The 19,025-nt window shown below is 39.8% G+C and overlaps 3 protein-coding genes across 3 annotated transcripts; all 3 read right to left on the minus strand.

The window, feature by feature from the left end:
- Nucleotides 1–11,729: 11,729 nt before the first annotated feature.
- On the minus strand, nucleotides 11,730–11,966 carry ColSpa_12826 (uncharacterized protein; the record flags this gene model as incomplete). Its single annotated transcript, XM_049279038.1, has 1 exon — nucleotides 11,730–11,966. One exon carries the CDS (start codon nucleotides 11,964–11,966, stop codon nucleotides 11,730–11,732), a length of 237 nt encoding a protein of 78 aa, XP_049134995.1.
- Nucleotides 11,967–13,574: 1,608 nt separating this feature from the next.
- Nucleotides 13,575–13,853, minus strand: ColSpa_12827 (uncharacterized protein; the record flags this gene model as incomplete). The annotated part of the gene is made up of 1 exon (XM_049279039.1): nucleotides 13,575–13,853. The coding sequence occupies one exon, from the start codon at nucleotides 13,851–13,853 to the stop codon at nucleotides 13,575–13,577; it is 279 nt and encodes a 92-aa protein (XP_049134996.1).
- A 120-nt stretch (nucleotides 13,854–13,973) lies between these two features.
- On the minus strand, nucleotides 13,974–14,180 carry ColSpa_12828 (uncharacterized protein; the record flags this gene model as incomplete). The annotated part of the gene is made up of 1 exon (XM_049279040.1): nucleotides 13,974–14,180. The coding sequence occupies one exon, from the start codon at nucleotides 14,178–14,180 to the stop codon at nucleotides 13,974–13,976; it is 207 nt and encodes a 68-aa protein (XP_049134997.1).
- Between the last annotated feature and the right edge of the window lie 4,845 nt (nucleotides 14,181–19,025).

Raw genomic sequence — 19,025 nt, forward strand, 5'->3', positions numbered from 1 at the left:
TCTAGACTTATATCTATAAAACTACTTAGAACTAAAGAAGCAAAAGAAGTTAATACTACTATTCTAGAATATATAAATAAGAATAATATAAATAAGAATAAAATAAAAGACTTTAATATAAATAGCAATCTAGAATTTAATAATAATACTATAAATTATACCTATATAATTAAAGGGATAAATCATAATATAAAAGTACCTTATACTTACAAGCCTAATAGTATAATAGAAAAAGTAATAAGGACTATAACTAATAAAATAAGAGCTATACTTTTATAAGTAAATTTGCCTTTATATTTATAGAGAGAAGTTGCTTTAATAGTAGTAGATCTATATAATATAACCCTTTATAAAGCTCTTAACTATAAGACCCTTTATAAAATAGGTAATAATAATATAAAGCCTAATATTAATAATATAGTAACTTTTAGATCTATATATTACTATAAGAATAAGGATCCTAAGATAAAAAAGCTAGATAATAAGGCTATAAAAGCTATAGTACTTAACTATAGAAATAATATATATAAAGTATATAATTTTCAAAAGAAAACTTCCTTTTAGACTAGAGATATAGTTATTCTAGAAAATCAGTTTATACCTTCTACTATTAATAATAATAATATAAATATAAATAATAATATAAATATAAATAATAATATAAATATAAATAATAAAGAAAATAGTAGTAATAATAAGATATCTCTATGTAACTATAAAAGTAGAAGGGAAGACTTAAATCCTAGAGGTATAAATATAAAGCTAATAAATAATAATAATATAATAAATAATAATAATTATAATAATCACAATTATAATAATTATAATAATTATAATTGTAATAATTATAATAATAATAATAAATCTAAGATAATAGTAGAAATTCCTAAGCAGAATAATAATAAGCTTAAAGACTATAAATAGGTAGCAGACTAAGAAAGCGCTTTATATACTATAAAAGACTACCTTATAATTAAATTAATACTTTCTACTATAAATAATTAAAATAACAAAATAAATAGGTTTAATAAAGCTATATATATTTTTACTATAACAACAGATAAAGACCCTACTACCTATAAAAAGGCTATAATCTCTACTTCTAGAGATAAATAGATTTAAGCAATGGTTTTAGAGGTTAATAACTTATATAATATGTATACTTGGATAATACTTCCTCTACCTAAAGGAATTAAGCCTTTAAGAGGAAGATAGGTATATAAATTAAAAACAGATATAAATAATAATCTATTAAAATATAAAGCTAGGTAAATAGTATAAGGTTTTAATTAATATATAGGTATTAATTATCTAGAAACCTTTAGTACTACCTATAAACCTAAGAATTATAAAGCTATATTTATAATAAGAATAAAGCTAGGCTGGTTTTTTAAGTAATTTGATATCTCTAATGCCTTTTGTTATACTAATATAGATAAAGAAATATAGGTAAAATTACTTACAGGTTTCTCTTATAACTATAAAATAAATACCCTAGAATATATAAATAATATAACAGAAAAAGCTTTATATTATAAGCTTAAAAAGGCCCTATATAGTCTAAAATAAAGCCCTAGACTCTAGTATAAGTAGTTAAGATCTATAATTATAAAACTAGGCTTTAAAGAATCCCTTTATAATAAAGGTATCTTTATAGCTAATAATAATAATATAAGAGCTATAATAGCCTATTATATAAACAATATAATAATAGTAGCTCTTATAAATAAAGATATAGAATATTTCTATAATAATATAAATAAAGATTTATAGATATAAGACTTAGGAATTTTATATACGTTTTTAAGGAACGAAATATGTATAGATAAAGCAAATAAGATCTTATATATCCATTAAACTAAATATATAAATAAAATACTAGAAAAGTATAATAAAAAGGATACTTATCCTTATAATACGCCTATAAATCCTGCTATTAAGCTTAGGAAAAATACAAGGCAAGCAATAAAAGAAGAAATAACTTAATATTAACAAGAGATAAGATCTCTACTCTTCTTAAGTCTTAAGACTAGGCTAGATATAACATATTTAGTTAATATATATGCTCGTTATATAAGTAACCTATCTAAAGAGCATTTTATTATGCTTAATAAAATATAAGGATATATAAATAAATATCTTAATCTAGGATTAATATATAACTGTAATATTAATTTATAGTTAGTTATATTTTCAGACTCTAATTAGGCTAGAGACTTAGACAATAGAATGTCTACTACTAGATATATAAGTACCTTAGGGTACTATAATATAATAAGCTAAAATAGTATAAAACAAAAGACTATTACTTTATCTACTTGTAAAGCTAAATATATAGCTTTATATAAAGCTATAAAGGAATCTATATACCTATATAACTCTTTTTCCTATATATATAATAACTTAGGGTTAAATATAACGTTAAATAAGCCTATTATTTTAATAGATAATAAGGCAGCACAACGTATAACAGAAAACCTAGAGCTTCATAAGAAATCTAAATATATAAATATAAAATATCACTTTTCTAGACAAGCTGTCTATAATAATCAAGTCTCTTTATACCATATCTATACAAAGAATAATATAGCAGATATACTTACACTAAGAATTAAGAAGTAAAATTCTTATAATTCTTATATATAAATCTCTTTATAACTTTATAACTAAAAGTCCTATAAATATATAGTTATTTTTTCTAGATTCTTCTTGAAAAATAACCTATAAAAGTATATATTACTATATATAACTATACTAATGCAAACTACTACAAACTAATGCAGTCTACTATATATAAACGTATATACTTCTAAGCATTATATATGTCGGCGCTTATGCTTATCTATAGGTATATATAGGTATATATATATATATATAAGAAACTATAAGTACCTCTTAGCGCTTAGATATATACTTAGATATACACTTAGATACTATATATATCTAAGGGACTTTTTATATAACTAAGAAATATCTCCTCTACTTAGACAGTTTTATAATAACAACAAGGTAAAACAATACCTTAACGGTTAATATATATATATACCTTTTCTGTCTACTGAAACTGCGTGGGATAAAGGAAGCCAGCAAGTGGGCAGTTAACACACAAACCACACCAAACACCAAGGTCCCAGTATCGTCACGAGTGCACCTGGAGTGACCAATTACCCCAAGTAACTACCCCAACGCCTAGACCATGAGATACTACTCTTTTCAGGTCCTCCTTGGCCTGATCAGGGCCATGAGCAAACCAGAAAAGTGTATCCTTCACGTCTTACTATCTGTTCGGATTTGCCCTTATTACTAAGTAGTACACATATATATGTCATGATCTCTGGAGGAGGAGGATACCCTCCTAGACCTTAGAGGTCTAGTCAGGCCTAAGGAAACAAAGTAATAGTCACTTATTACACGTCTTATTTAAATATCAAAGTAATGAATTCGTCCATATTTGTCTAAGTGCTTATCTAAAGATATCAAGCTTGTCTATCCGCTTAGTGATCCCATGCCAATGCCCTTGTGATAATATCTAACTAGAGTCCCCTTTTATACTTAGAAGGGTCCTGCTTAGTCACGTCTGATCAGGCCTATGATTGTGTCTGCAGGCTAATAAAAAGAAAAACAAAAACGCAAAACCCTACCCCTTTCCAATCGTCCCCCAGTTTTCTTCTTCGCACAACATATTAAAAGGAGAAAAGTGTAAAAGCATAAAGGCAGACAACATATAAAAGCAAAAACCACTCGTCCTTATTATATCCTCCCTGATCAGACCTGTGATGTCCTCCTAGCAGCAGCGGAAAGAGTATCTCGAGCCACTCGCCTCATTACAAGCTGCCTCCCTTTCAGCCTCAAGACACTCCTCCTCAAACTTAGCATCCCACTCCCATCCCTGATCATACCGCTTATGACCCTCCCATCCAGGTACAATTGTAGGTCATAGAAACAGCTGCCAAGGGCGCTGTCGCACTGCCACCGTCTCATAAGGGTTCTCGAACATACTAACATATTCGTCCCTGGTGTAGTCGGTAATAGACTTGACCCTGCGCTCCCTTAGTTTGTGGCGCTGCTCCTATGTGTTGAACAGAGCTTTCTCATAAGCATTTCGCTATCCTTCAGTCTTCATGTACGCAGTAGAAGCCACATTAGACAATCGCTTAAGGTTAAGGGGGCAGCGCAGGAGCGCGGGCTTCGCAGTGGCCTCAGACTCAGCATCGCTAACCTCCTCTTTGCCGTCTTCATCCTGAGCCTGATCAGGCTTAGGAGATAGCCTTACCACGTTACCTTCTGGGGCTGGCGTGGTAGAGAAGCCTGGCTGGTCCTGTGGCGCACCAGTATCTGAGGGGGGCGCATCGAACCAAAGAGACTGGTGAGATCGTCGTCTTAAGGTACTGAAAAAGGCGTCTTTTTAATGGGCTTAAAAGTCCCAGGAAAAGTGTTAGAGAATTCAGGTATGTCCTCCTTAGTTTGATCAGGCTTGCTAGATGCTTCTTGTCAAAGTCTCTTATCATAACTATCCAGTATAAGCCTCGGCTTATTACAAAAGTCCTTTCTGCTGTAGTTTCCTGGTTTACTGAACTCTTCAGTAACCCATTAACGCCAGAAATAGTTAACGTGGTCAATGACGTTGCCTCTGCTGTCGTTCCAAACCTTCGTCCAAGTCAGACTCTTTGTGATGTTGGTAATGTTATCTCAGATGCAGCATCTGATGAATTCTGCTGCATACATTCCACAAGTCCACTCGTCAGGCTGTTAAAGGCCAATCACAATGCCTGCTTTCATGCGGATCACCTTGATCAGGTTGGGGGCAGCATTGACGCTCTGATAGAACTTGCAGAGACAGTCCATATCAATAGCGTACCAAAAGGTTGCATCTCCGTCTCTCCACATACTATCATACCAGAAAGATCGTCCAGTAACTTGGTTAACAAAGAGGGCAGTGAAATGATTAATGTGATGGGTAACGAACGCCAGGCAGTCCGCCTTTCAAATCCGGTCCTTCTGATCAGGTCTGGCCATCACAGTAGGGGTGTCGCGGCTCCAAGGAGGGCTGTCGGCAACAAAGCAATTGACCTTGGCATCTCAAGCAGCAAATGCCACAAGACTTTAGACATCATCAGAGGCCATCCAAGACTACTTAACCAAATATCCAACCGCGTTATAGATACCAGGGAGGTAGGTTTTTGACTCGTTATTTGTCCACTTTCCCCAAGAACCATCTTGCGAAAAGCCCTTGCCCTAGCAATTATACATCATGCTTATGGCAGACACATTGTTACTCGGAATCCACATAGGAGCAGGTCCGTCGCCCTGATCAGACGGACCAGGACAGTTGAGAGGTCTCAGCGGAGTGATAGGGTCTTCAGTAGCCGGGTCTGTGAACCCTTCGAGTGGCTTGAGGTCTTCGGGATGCACGTGCTGTGATTTCTGCGGCATCTTGATGGCGTTCGTGGTTTGCTTAGTTGGATTAGGGAGATTGTCGCTGAGATTCTGAATGTGGTATTCCTCAAAGAGAGTTTAGCAGTACTCCAAAACCCACATGTTGTTGGTTCTATCTGGGCTGGTAGGAGCGTTCTAGATAACGTTAACGGCTTGGAAGGAAGACATGATGAGTTGTAGATGTGTGTAGATGGGTCTGATTAGGGTGAGAAAGTAAAAAAGAAAAAGAGAATAATGTGTTGTTGATTGTTGGTTAGCTTGAAATTGTGTAGCTAAAGTTAATAGTGGTGGTGGAAGAAGGAAAAGTGAAAGTTGTTGTTGGCGGGTTTCTTGGGCTTATTTTATAGCTTTGTTTCTAACAAATCTTGACCTTATTATAAGGGAAAAAGCAATTCGAAGTTACTAAAGAGAAAGAGTAAAAAGGTAAATACAGGAAGGTAAAAAAGGTAGTTGTTCATCTACCCAATGTTCACAAAAGTGAATAACTTCTTCCTGTTCACAACAGTGAATCACTTCTTTTCTCTTAGTTCCTTCCCTCTGATCAGTGAATTAGAAGAAGCAGGCCATAGTTAACAGGATAAAAAAGAGGCCAGGAATCTTCCTTCAGATCACTTCTTCTCTTTCTCCACACAACTTCACGTTACTTCTCAAGCTTCATCTTTTCTGTAACTCAAAACCACTCAATAAATCAACTTAACTTTCTCACCACAACCCTAATCAAACATCATCATACCTCCCAAGCGCAAGCCTGAAGCTGCCTGGAACCCGTGGTTCTTTACTTGCGACCCTCCTGCTGGAAACAATTACCTGGCCATAACTCCTGTCAATGCCACAGTAAGTCGTCCCCTACTCCCTGTTAAAGGTTCATAGCCCTGATCAGACAAATCGCAACTTCCTTAGTGTAGCGAAAACTCGAGTCTCTGATCGGTAGTCTCTACTGCGAAGTCCAGTTTGCCGATGAAATTCAGAATGGTCAGACTCGCAAGAAAGTTGCTTAGGCCTTCTGGCAGGCTATTGCAAGAGGCAATGTCCTTCAAGTCCTCCAAGATCATACCAAGACTAGCTTATTCAAGCGTCGCGTTTTCGTCTATGCCGGTTATCAGGGTGCTTTTGGATCCCTGGCTTGGAAGCTTGCTAGTCGCATGCAGGCTGGCGCCGCCTTGGCTGTCCATGGCCTTGGTAGTCGCAATGCTGTCCCTTGCGAATGCTGCGAAAAGGGTTGGCAGGCTGTCCGGGCTGGGCCTGATCAGGTCGCCTGTTTCGTCCCCTTCTGGGAATGCGTCTCCCTTCCTAACGAATTCAGCAATGCATACTCCAATTGCCTTTACCACAAGACTCAAGTCCAATGCTGCTATCAAAACAAGGACTTTTACCAGGAGTTTGGATACATGGGTCAAGTAAAGGGCACCAAAGAGCGAAGAGCCAGCGGCAATAGCGTCCCCTCAAGCATTCCTAACAATATCTCTTCTATCAATTCCACGCAGTTCTTTCGGTCTGACCTTATGAAACTTATCAAAGATCAGTATAAGGGGCTTTCTAAGAAGGAGAAAAAGTCGCCTGGTATCTTGGATAGCTCTATCTAGGTGCAGGATAGTATTGACTGGAAGACGGAGAGTGATGATGAGGATTCGGACTAGGGATATAAGGTTGTCTAATGACTTGGTGGTTTGGGCTTAGGATTTGAGGTGATTCTAGGATGTTTCTAGGTCTGATCAGGCGTTTCCTTTCCCAGATAACCTCATTCCCAAGTTTATTGATAAATGCAATAAGGGTTCTGAATTAATGAACTTTTCGTGAAAGGAAATACGTGCAAAATGTTATAGAAATAACAGTACAATATAAACAATAATAAAGGAAAATGAAAGGATATGATAGTAGGCCTAATCAGGCTTGTTGTATCATGTCAGTATACTGTGCGTCCTTTGCCAAGTCCTTGGGTTAGATGTCAATCACAAGTCTGGACAATAACTTCCAATGCTCTAGTTCTCTACAAAGCATATCATTTTCTTTTTCAAGGCATAGCTGTTAAAGCCTCAATCATGTCTACATAATGTCTTCGTCCTGATCAAGGCTAGGAGCCATGTCTGCTTCCCAAAGTTCGTCTTGGTGGTCCTAGGCTAGGAAGAAGGGGGTTATTTCGTCTTTGAGCTTGGCTTTGGCCCACGCAGGATCCTCCAATTCCCAGAAACCGGCGTCGTTCTCAATATACCTCTTGAGACGTTTCCCAGCGTATGTGGCCCTCGTGATAAGGTCACCAGCAAGCGTCTCTAGGCAATACAATGCCAAGTTCTTAGACACAGAGTGGACTTGTAAAGGGCCTTGCCAACAGTATGTAAGTTTCCTAGCTTTCGATTTGTCAATTACGCGTTTCTCGTCAAAGACAAGAACTAAATCGCTAAGCTAAAGCTTCTCTAACCACATTATGTGTTAATGGTGCGCGTTATAGTAATCCGCAGATTTCTATCTCACAAAAGCCACATTCTTAGCTACAGTCTCCCTATCGATTTCAAGTTGTTCAAAAGAGCATATCCTGGCAGCAAGTTCCTAATCAGGGTCACGAACTCATCCCCAGTCTAATACTCTCCAAGTTAAGGTAGATTCTTCAATAGGTGTGATCGCTTCGTATCCTATAGTTAGAAAGAAAGGTGTGTAGCCCATTGGTGCGCAGACTATCATTCGGTCTGCAAACAGCGTAGTAGGCACAATCTTCCCCCAATCTCTTTTTCCTCCGTCTGACCAGGTCAAAATGGTGTACGCAATGGGTTTATGGCCTTGTTCATTGACCCCGTTCGCCTTTAAGTTATACGCTAATATAACCCTTTTTCTAATACCATACTTTTCATTCAGGCAGTCCACAGTCCCTTTGTTTTCTAGTCCGCCGTCAACAATCATCTCTCCACAGACACCATGGCGGCAGAAAAAGTCTTCCCAGATGAAGTCGGCAACCTGATCAGAGGTGACAGTCCTTACCCTCCTTGCTTCGGGCCAACCTGTCATATCACAACGTCCCTCAATCAGTGTCCAGGAACCAATCCACTGGACATCAATAGATATCTTCGTAAATAGTAATTCCCCTGGGACTATACCAATGTGCCAGTCGTCCATCCGGGTTGATCAAGCCTTCTGACAGGCTGGGCATGACGCAAGCTAGGCCTACACCCTCCAGTACATATCTTTCCAGATATAAGATACAGAAAGTCGATGGAATGTTACATCGCGTCCCCAGTGTCCTGATTCAACGTGTACATTCCTGATCAGGTTCTCCTAAATCTTTGGGTCATCAATAAGGCGTCTAGGGATCAGGGATCTCTTTGTTAGTCAACAGTATAAATAGCCATCTCAAGCAAGATAACACCAAGCCTCTATTTTGAACTTCCTAAAAGTATACAGTAATATTCCATCTAGGCATAATAGTGTCTTTAAATGGAAGATGATTTGTCTCGTTCAGTCAGTCCAGTACTGATCAGGGCAGAGCCATGCTTCAGGGAGTTAATACAAGTAAGAGGTCTTTAAAATGCCAGATTTAGATCCTCCAAATGATTCGTACAGTCAAACAAAGTAGAGGTTAGCGTCAATGAAATCTTCAACCTGATCAGGGCTCTCGTATTCCTCGATATCGGATAACCCTGGTGCTTTTCGTGATAGCGCATCCGCTACCACATTCTTCGTCCCCGGTATATGCTTGACGTCAAAGTCGAAAAGACGTATCCAAGCAATCCACCTAGTGATTAAAGCGCCAGGAAGATCGTGAGACCCTCCGTTGAGCTGAGCAACTAGGACCTATACATCAGTTTCCAACAAAAATCTGATACCGTAGACGTAGTTTCGGAGCTTCTTCAATGTCATCAAAACCGCTCTCAATTCCAGTTTCCCAGAGTCGTATTTTAACTCAACGCCTCTCCAGATACCACTTTCATACCTTACCACAGCCCTCTGGGTACCAATCATCTGACTTAGTACTGCGCCCCAACCTTGCAGGCTCACATCTATGCTGATAACCACTAACCCAGCTCCTAGGCCATAGGATAATGAAATGATTACAGGAGAAGTTATTAGTTTAGACTTAAGAGTATCCATGGCGTTAACCTGATCAGGCCCCCAGGTAAACGTAGCGTTCTTTTTAAGGAGTTTCTAGAAAGGCAAAGTGATCTCCGAGTATCTGTCGACCCATAATCTGTAGAACCCAGTCATCCCTACAAATGACCTGACTTCACTAATGTCTTTGCATTTTTCCCATTCCTTGATCTTGATGACGTTCACCTAATCAGGGCGGCAACCTCCAGAACCGCAGACATAGCCGACGATGATAGCCGTTCTCTGAAGCCACTGTGATTTCTTGCCAGCTATTGTGCAGCCTGCCAACTCGACATTAAAGAGCACCATGTCGACATAGCGAATATGTTCATAGATGTAGCGTCGAATGCCGGCCTGATCAGGGAGCTCCTCATCGTTATACGTGGTTATAGGCCCTTTGATGACGATATCATCAAGAAAAGCCCAGCAACAATGTGGTATAAGGTCATAGAGTATCCGGGTGATAACTCTCATGAACTGTGCCACAGAATTGGTGCCACCTTGCGGTAAGGTGCACATACGTAGAAGTCCAAGGGGTGTAGCAAACGTTATTAAATCCCTGCTTTCTTCAGCTAGAGGGACTTGGTCGTATCCAGAGAAGAAGTCCAAGAGTGAGAGAATCTGGCACATGCCGAAATCTTCTAAGAAATTCTCTGCTCCTAGAGGAGCAAAGGCATCGCGAATCGTGACCCCATTCATTCGAGTAGCTGAATTAATCAGGCGTAAAGAACCATCCTTCTTCTTTACAAGAAACCAAGGGTTTCATATAGCCCCATGACCTTCTTCTAGGATACCCTTATCAATTCATACCCAAATAATGTCCATAGCTTGTAATTCAAGCGCTCTAGGTATCAGAATTCCCTTTTCTCGCCAAGCTTTATAAGGCACAGTCCTGATCACCTGTGGAAAGGCAACTTTCAGGTCAAGCACACCGTTTTCAGAGAAGTCCCAAGCAAGAGCATTTTCGCGGTTCAGAAGGACTTAGAGGAATAGGTCCTTCTCGCGGGGTAGGAGATGACCCAGTGTATCCATGATAGCCGCCAATCTATCTAGCTTAAGGCGTGAATACGGCTCAATACTTGAATACTTAGGCCTAATCAGGCCTCAAAACAGTCCCTCATCGGGTTACATTATCTTTTCAGCTTCAGCCAGGTTCTTGACTTTCCAGAGGGGATCGCCGTCAGGGGTTGATCCGTCAGACGGTTGGTCATCAACCAGATATATCTTCTTGTCTTTTCCCTTATACATAATGAATACCTTTGCATCCTGCTTGGTCTGATCAGGCTAGGAATAATGTTTTGTCAGCTCCACCGCGTAGCTGTATAGTTGCCCTAGGGAAAACAGCGTCCCCTTTTTGTCGATCATGTCAAACTGTTTAACTATTCGCTTCCTGATTCTTTCTGCTTTCACTTTCCCAATGGTCGCTAATAACTGGTTAAGGTAGACCTTGGGGCAGCAGGCCTGATCAAGACGATCTATGTCGATGTGGGGCAGGTTAGGCTTTCCAACGCAGCAAGAACATCCCTTGTTATCGTGCCTTCTAACCTTTACTGCAGTCTTACAGACGTCTTCTACAGCTGGGGCAAGAAGTGTGGTTAGTGCCACTTTCACCAGATAATCTGACTCCTTTTCAGATAATTAGATCACTTCTTCGTCATCTTCTTATAGCTCATGTCCAGGAATTTCAAGCTTTCCAGCAACAGTCCTAGTACCATTACTGGAGTCTAGTTTTCCTGGTCTTAATACAGCTTGGTCTGATCAGGGAGATGGCCCTTAAGAGCTCTTACATAGTTATCCCAGTCTGGCAGATAGTCCAGGAATTTCCCAGGATTGCCAAACTTCAGGAATACAGCTAGGACATAGAGCCAAATTTGCCCTATTGTCAGTATCAGCGTGATCATGTCGGGGCCATACACATAGTTGATCTGCGTATGGAACCCAAAAGGCGATCCCAGAAGAAGTGGTTCGTTCATCCTTCTATCGTCAGCAACAAACATGCTGGTTAGGAAACAGTGGCCTTCAACCCAGACAGGCACAATAGCTGCTCCGTCAAAGGATACACGCTCTGAATTAGGATCAAAAGCGTTCATCCCAAGCGGCGTAGTTGTAAGCTTGATAGCGTGCTTGTCTGCGTACAATCTTGAAATAACGTTGATTTGTGAACCATTGTCAATAACACCCTTAATCAAGTCGTTCTGATCAAGGCAAAGACCACCAACTCAGACGTTGATCACAAAGTGAGGCATCATAAAGTGCAGAACAATAGACTCAATGGTGGTCAAGTCAAGCGTCTTAATAAGTCTGACCTTGGCAGTTCCGCTCATAAGGTTCGGGACGTCTCTGTTATATCTATCGATTGCCTCGCAGGCCCCTGATCTTTCATATGGTTTCACCTCCCTGATCAGGTCAGAGGGAGCCTCTAGGTAGATGTCCGAGTACCCGTTGCTGTCCAGCATCTGGCGTATCATTACCATCGCATCCTGGTTAAGCTAAAGCCAGACTCAAAGTACAACGTCAAAAGGGATGGTAATATTCCCTCCAAATTTCTTGGCAATAGCTTAAGCAGACGCAGCTCAGTCCATTATCTCCAGTTGATCTAGGATAGAATCCTCTTTGGCAGGTTCTTAAGCATATCCTGAACTATGCGCGAAGTTGGCGTGCTCGCCCGCTGGTACAGCTTAAACAGAAGGGGACCTTGAACTTTCAGGAGTCTGATAGGCCTGATCAGGGTGCACTAGACCGGTAAGTTATGTCGGCAGAGGAGTCTGGGCACAGGCATCAATATTCATTTCCTCAGCCTGGGAGCCAGTGCTGGAAGTGCTCCCTCTTCAATACATGTTTTTCAAAACAAAGCCTTGGCGTACTAAATAGGGCCTTGCCTGATCAGGGCAGCGCAAAATAGGTCGCAGCATTATGTCCAATGACCTAGTAACCGCGTTCACTTTTGCCCCTTGAGTTAGGAAGACTTCAGCATATGTCTTAGGGGATACTGAGACGCATTTGACAAGATTCACCCGGGCGTCTTGGGTGTACAGCGGTAGGTAGCACTATATCTCAGGTTAAAAGGGACATCCAACACCCTGGTCAATCATACGTTTTGCTGCTTTTGCGGCTTCTAGGAACAAGGTGTTATTCGCCACATGGGTAAGGATAGTAACCCAGTCAAGCTAGTAGTTTTTACAGGCTTCCCAGATAACAACATCAGGAACTTCATTTACCTCAACATTCAATCCTCAAAGTACCCCATACTTGTAAACATCATAGTCCAACATGATCAGGTTGGCCTCTTTGTCCTTTTTAAGTTACAGGCACATCCAATACCTTCTTTGGTCGCATACATCATACCAACACTGATCAGGATGGCCTGGAACAAAACCTGGCTTGCTGAAGGACGACGGTTGTCAAGCTGGTGGTGTATATAGCCGTGGAGGACCGGATGCAGAGACGTTATAACTACATGCAACCATAGGTTGACTATTAGAGATAGTCTGGGCTTCAAGACTGGCTTTTACAGCAAGTGTGAGGGCTGCTACTGTTTTCAAAAGTTCGTCCATAGCGGGATCAGTCATAACTTTGATGTCTTTGAAAGCAAACTTCTTAGGGAATATACCTTTGACCTGATCAGGGCTGGAAGGCCGCTTTGAGGAATAGGGAACCATAGCCAATGAGGAGGAGGCAAAAGTGTCAGAATCTCCGTAATGACCCTTATATCTTGACTTCTGTCCCACCCATGCGAGCATTGCCCTCTTAAAGGCACTGAAGTTCCCTCTCTCAAACAGATCAGCAGGGGAAAGTCCCATCTACAAAGACACTACCATAATCGTGTTTTCGGAAAATCGCATAGCAAAAAGCTCAATCAGCTCTTAGGCGCCCATCACAGGCTTCCCTTTAGCCTTTGCCTTTTCTCTTACACTCTCAACCTTCTAAAACAAAGTTGCAGTTTCTGTCAGGTTATCGTCCCTGATCAAGTCTCCCTTCATAAGGTCCTTGATGCGGCAGTTCAGTTGAAGGATGACCTCTTCGTCGAGTTGTCCATAAGTGTCAAAAAGGAACTTGCTTAGTTCTTACCAAGTCTCCTTTTCAGCCTTGATCTTCACCGTTGCTCGGTGTTCATCAGGTAAGTACCATAGCAACGCTTTTGTCTTCTCTTTGTCAGAGTAACCAGCAAGCCCAGTCAAGGCTTCATACTTATCAAGGAAATCGGTGATGTTACAGCCGTCAAAGGTGGGGGCCCCTTTAGTGTCCAGCGGTAACATCTTGATGGTTAACCGACGCAGGTTATCTGTCCCGCCCTGATCAGGCTTAACAGACCCTTGGTCCTTGGTCATGCTTACGTTGACCATTGTTAATAGGTTCGCCATCAAGAGTTGCTAGGCCCGGAAGTCTGCCGCAGTAAGGGAGTCTGATGCCAGATCAGGGGAAGGGCTTATGTCCTCGCCAGCCTGATCAGGACTCCCTTTGTACTACCAATAGCCTGAGCTTAGGTCCTTGCCCTCGCTTCTCTTGGTAGTTCCGAAGTTGAGAATCTCAGGACCGGTCTCAGACTCAGTGTCCACATTGTCGTCAGGGCCTCGGTAACTCTGGAAAGCTTCACCGGCGAATAAGGCTGCCTGATCAGTCAGACCTCCGAGCTGCCCCGTGTCAGTCGTTGATGGGGTCAGCTCAGACATGTTACTGATATCCTAGCAAGCCAGTTGTAGGAAGTATAAATGGTATCAATCACTCTGAATTAATCTTAAGGTACTACGCATAAAATCTCTTCGGAGTTGCTGCCTGGCCCAGTCTGTCAACCTAATCAAACTTAGGAGCAGTATTTCGTATATTCTTATAAGGCATTAGTTTACTACGTCCTTGATTAAGTTTCCAAAGGGGGTGCTCATCAAGTCCAGGCCAATCCTAAAGGAACGTTAAATTTCCATTACTACCAATCCATCAACGCTAAGACGTTTAGTCTCCGTTAATAGCGCAATATCGAACCTGATCAGACCGAGGCTTACATGGTAACAAGCTCTCAAGAAGTTCTGGGCTTAGTTCGTGGTCATAATCATTCCATAACCTACACTGAGAGAGCTTAGCTCACTAGTCCCAGCAGAAGGTATCATTCTTATCTTATCGTTTTTCTTCTTCCTCTCACATCTTACAGGCTCCTTTCTCCAATTAGGCTTGCTCAGTGCTTGCCCACAAAAGGATCGCCCATGCAGAAGGTTTGTCTGGCCGTATTATGTCGTCATAGCTAGTCATTCGTTTCTTTGCTTTTTCGAAGAGTCCCGCTTTTCTTGGGTCTTGTCCATTGCAGTTTCTCAGGGTCAGGCTCACTCCCACGTCTAGGACTAAGTCTAATCAGGTCAAGGATATCATTTCCTTCATATCTTTTCAATGATATATTCTGTTAGTTAAAGCTATTTTCAAGGTACTAATATCAGATTTATCGCATAATCGAAATAAATCAATGAAAAGATCGGCAGTTCAATTCCGCCACAAGGCACCATTGAAACTGCGTGGAATAAAGGAAGCCAGCAAGTAGGCAGTTAACACACAAACCACACCAAACACCAAGGTCCCAGTATCGTCACAAGTGCACCTGGAGTGACCGATTACCCCAAGTGACTACCCCAACGCCTAGACCATGAAATACTACTCTTTTCAGGTCCTCCTTAGCCTGATCAAGGCCATGAGCAAACCAGAAAAGTATATCCTTCACGTCTTACTATCTGTTCAGATTTGCCCTTATTACTAAGTGGTACGCATATATGTGTCGTGATCTCTGGAGGAGGAGGATACCCTCCTAGACCTTAGAGGTCTAGTCAGGCCTAAGAAAACAAAGTAATAGTCACTTATTACACGTCTTATTTAGATATCAAAGTAATAAATTCGTCCATGTCTGTCTAAGTGCTTGTCTAAAGATGTCAAGCTTGTCTGTCCGCTTAGTAATCCCATGCCAATGCCCTCGTGATAGTATCTAACTAGAGTCCCCTTTTGTACTTGGAAGGGTCCTGCTTAGTCACGTCTGATCAGGCCTGTGATTGTGTCTGCAGGCTGATAAAAGGAAAAACAAAAACGCGAAACCCTGCCCCTTTCCACTACCTTTATTCTTCTCTACTTTTCCTTATAACTATTTATAAATAACCCCTTATTATTCTTACTCTAATTAAGATTATTATATAGTTATTTAGGTTTTTAATTAAAAGGCTTATTATTTTATTTTAAATAATTTCTATAAGTTTATAAGTTACTTAAAATAAAGTAATTTTATATAATACTACTTTTAAAAAGGTTCTTAAAATAAAAATACTTTAGACTTTTAATAAGTCTAAGATTTTTATATAAAAGTAAAAATTTTATTATTTTATTAACTAAATAAATAAGTTAATACTTAAAGCTATTTAATTTAATAAAGCTAAATATTCTTTTTAAATAATAGTTTAGTTAAATAAGTTACTTAATATATATTATTACTTAAAAATTTTAAGTATTAAATAAAATATTATTTAGTTTTATATTAAAGCTTTTATTTAAGTTAACTTAAAAAGTAATTTAATAATTAATATTTTTATTTATATATTAATTATATTAAATACTTTTTTTTATTATTTTTAAATAGCTTTTTTTATATTAACGTTTAAAATATATATTTAATATATAACTTTAATATTTAAATTAATTATTATTAAAAGAGGTTTATTATTAGTTTATTTAAGATTTATATTAATAATAAATTTATTAAAAATAAAAATTTTTAAAGTATTTAAGATTTTATTAAAATATTTAAGTTTATTTTTTTTTTATTTATTTAAGTCTATTTAAGTTAATAAATTCTTAAATATACTTTAATTTTACTTTAAGCTAAAGAGTTATATACTATAAAAGCTAATTATTTTATGTCTTAAGCTTTTTTATAGCCTTAATAAAAATAGATATATTAAAGATATTAATTTAAGAAAATAAAAATAGTTTATTTAAAAGAGATTTTCTAGCCTATAGTATACTTTAAATATAGTAGTTTAAAAGTATAATATAAGCTAAGCTTATAACTATTATAGAGTCACTACTTAGAGTAAAAAAGATATAAAGAAAACGGCTTAGATTTCTATATGTAAGATTACTTTGTCTAAAACGAATAAATACGTATTCTGTGTGGTGGATCTGCACGAAGGGACCGGACTAATAGTTAATCCGGGCCTGGCGCAAATCTCACAAGGCTGCGCGATGCGCGTGAGGGCATCGCGACAGCTCACATAATGAATAATCACTAGGCGCCTAAAATTTGATAGATAGATTCTAGTCTGGTCTCGCGAGTTATTTATCCTGAGGGTTTAGTCTTCCTGTACATAAGGTCGCAATACAACTTTCCAAAAGTAAAGTGATGCGACGGGTTTCTCTCAAAAGTATGAAGTAGGCTGTCATCGGACGTGGGACCGTTGGATAGGAACTAATTAACAGTGTTCTCTACTGACGTCATCAGATGGCCAAAGCAGCTGGAAACATGCCCCATATTGTTCGATGAGGCCCATACTCACGTTTCTTGAGCGGGGGTTCATTGTTAAGGAACTGGTCCCGCGTTTGTCATCCACTGCTGTGTGGTTGAGACTCCTTGTTTCATATGAAGCTTGAACCATTCGAGCTCAGATGCTTGGGTCGGGGCCATCCCGCGTAATTAGTACTGCAAGATATACCAGTCGGATATCCCTATGCGGGGCTGCCCAAACCTTGCTTGCGTTTAACGTATAGGCCACTGCTGTTATGCCCCTTCCACGCGCAGAAGACATCGAACTCACGAGAGTTTTCCGGAGACACATGGTATTGATGTTGATATTCAGAAACATGAAGAATAAAGAATGGCTAAGTAGACAGAACACATCTGCTTTTGCCAAGACAAGGGCCATCTCAATGACCGCAACACATTCTCCTCCATGTTAGTCTTGGCTAGGATCCCCTCATTCGAAGGCGGGGTGCGTGTTCGACGGAGCCAATAGATGACGAGGTGTACACTCCAATGGCCGTAAAATAAATGTTAGTGGAATGCAAGGTGGTGCAAACTACTGCCGAAGACGGGGTCCCCCCGTTGGTGAATTGCGGCACCTGGCATCTGTAAACCACTTGCAAGTTTTGACACATAAAATAAGTCGTCCGGATGTTTGCGTCCATCCGCCCTTCTAGGACCTTTTAACAACTTGTATCAGTCGCAGTCAAACATGTTGATTTGAGCGGCGACAAGCCCACCTTAAGGTCAGAGCTTGGATAAAAGCCATCTGTCTCATCACTTGTCAAGATACTTTGAATCTTCCGGGCTATTTTGAAGCCACATAATTAACCTACGTATCTTGTACACCCATCTTCTTCAAATGCTTATTGACAACTTCGTCGTAAAGAAATGTTTGCTCTCGTCATGAAATACATCGAAAAGGCCAAGTCTAGTTTGGAGACTGACAGCACAATAACACAATACGAAGAAAAGCTGCTACCAATTTGCCAAGGCTGCCTTTAGTAACTTGTCAATATCTCATCCAGAAATTCCCCATAGTGCAATAGCTTCCTCATCATGACCCTAAATGGGTGTTGTCTGACTTCATTGCTGGAATGATCATTGGTGTCATGATGATCCCGCAAGCATTGGCCTATGCTAAAATCGCAACAATCCCTGGAGAGTTTGGCCTCTACTCTAGCTGGCTACCAGCAGCTATTTAAATATTCATGGGAACTTCGAAAGGTGCGCTTCTACCGATATGAGAAAGTGCCCAATGTCCGACCCTTACATAGATATATCCACCGGGCCGACTTCCATCATGGGTCTATTGACAGCAGAAATCATTAGTGACCTGAAAACCGAGGGACATGCTGCACAAGACATCTCATCGGCCGTTGCTGATGGTTGGCATGTATTAGTTCATTGTCGGGCTGTTGAAAATGGGATTCCTTCTGGGTTTCATTTCAGTGCCTGTTCTATCTGGGTTTCAGTCTGCGACAGCCATTACCATTCTTCTCGGACAGGTCGGATCCCTCGTAGGCCTTCGCGCCGTCCCACCTGGCACACCCAACATCATCAGAAACGTTCTCACACGTATGCCAGGGATGAAGCCACTTACTATTGCTATTGGCTTTAGTGGCATCCTGAAGTTTTACGTCCTGGGGTTTGTCGGCAAGAAATGGGGAAGAAGAGAGCTATCGTCAAGTTCATTTGCAGCAGTCGAGCATTCATTGTTTTGCTCATATACACTACAATCAGTTTCAAAAGTCACAACTAGAGCAATTGACCCGTTAGTGGCTTTGTCACTCGAGCACTTAGCTATTGGAAAGGCATTCGTTCGCAAAATAACTATGCTATTGACGAAAGCCAAGAGCTCTGTTACCTTGGTGTCACAAATACTATCAATAGTTTGTTCGAAACGATAAGTGTCGGAGGCGTCATATCGAGAACGGCAGTCAACTCAGAATGTGGTGTTAAGAGCCCCTTGAACGGTATTATTACCGCTGGCTTCATTCTCCTAACCCTCTATAAGCTTTTGAGGGTAGGGGAA

The sequence above is a fragment of the Colletotrichum spaethianum genome (genome assembly GCF_022836535.1).
Source record: "Colletotrichum spaethianum MAFF 239500 DNA, contig76, whole genome shotgun sequence".
In the NCBI taxonomy this organism is placed as follows: Eukaryota; Fungi; Ascomycota; class Sordariomycetes; order Glomerellales; family Glomerellaceae; genus Colletotrichum; species Colletotrichum spaethianum.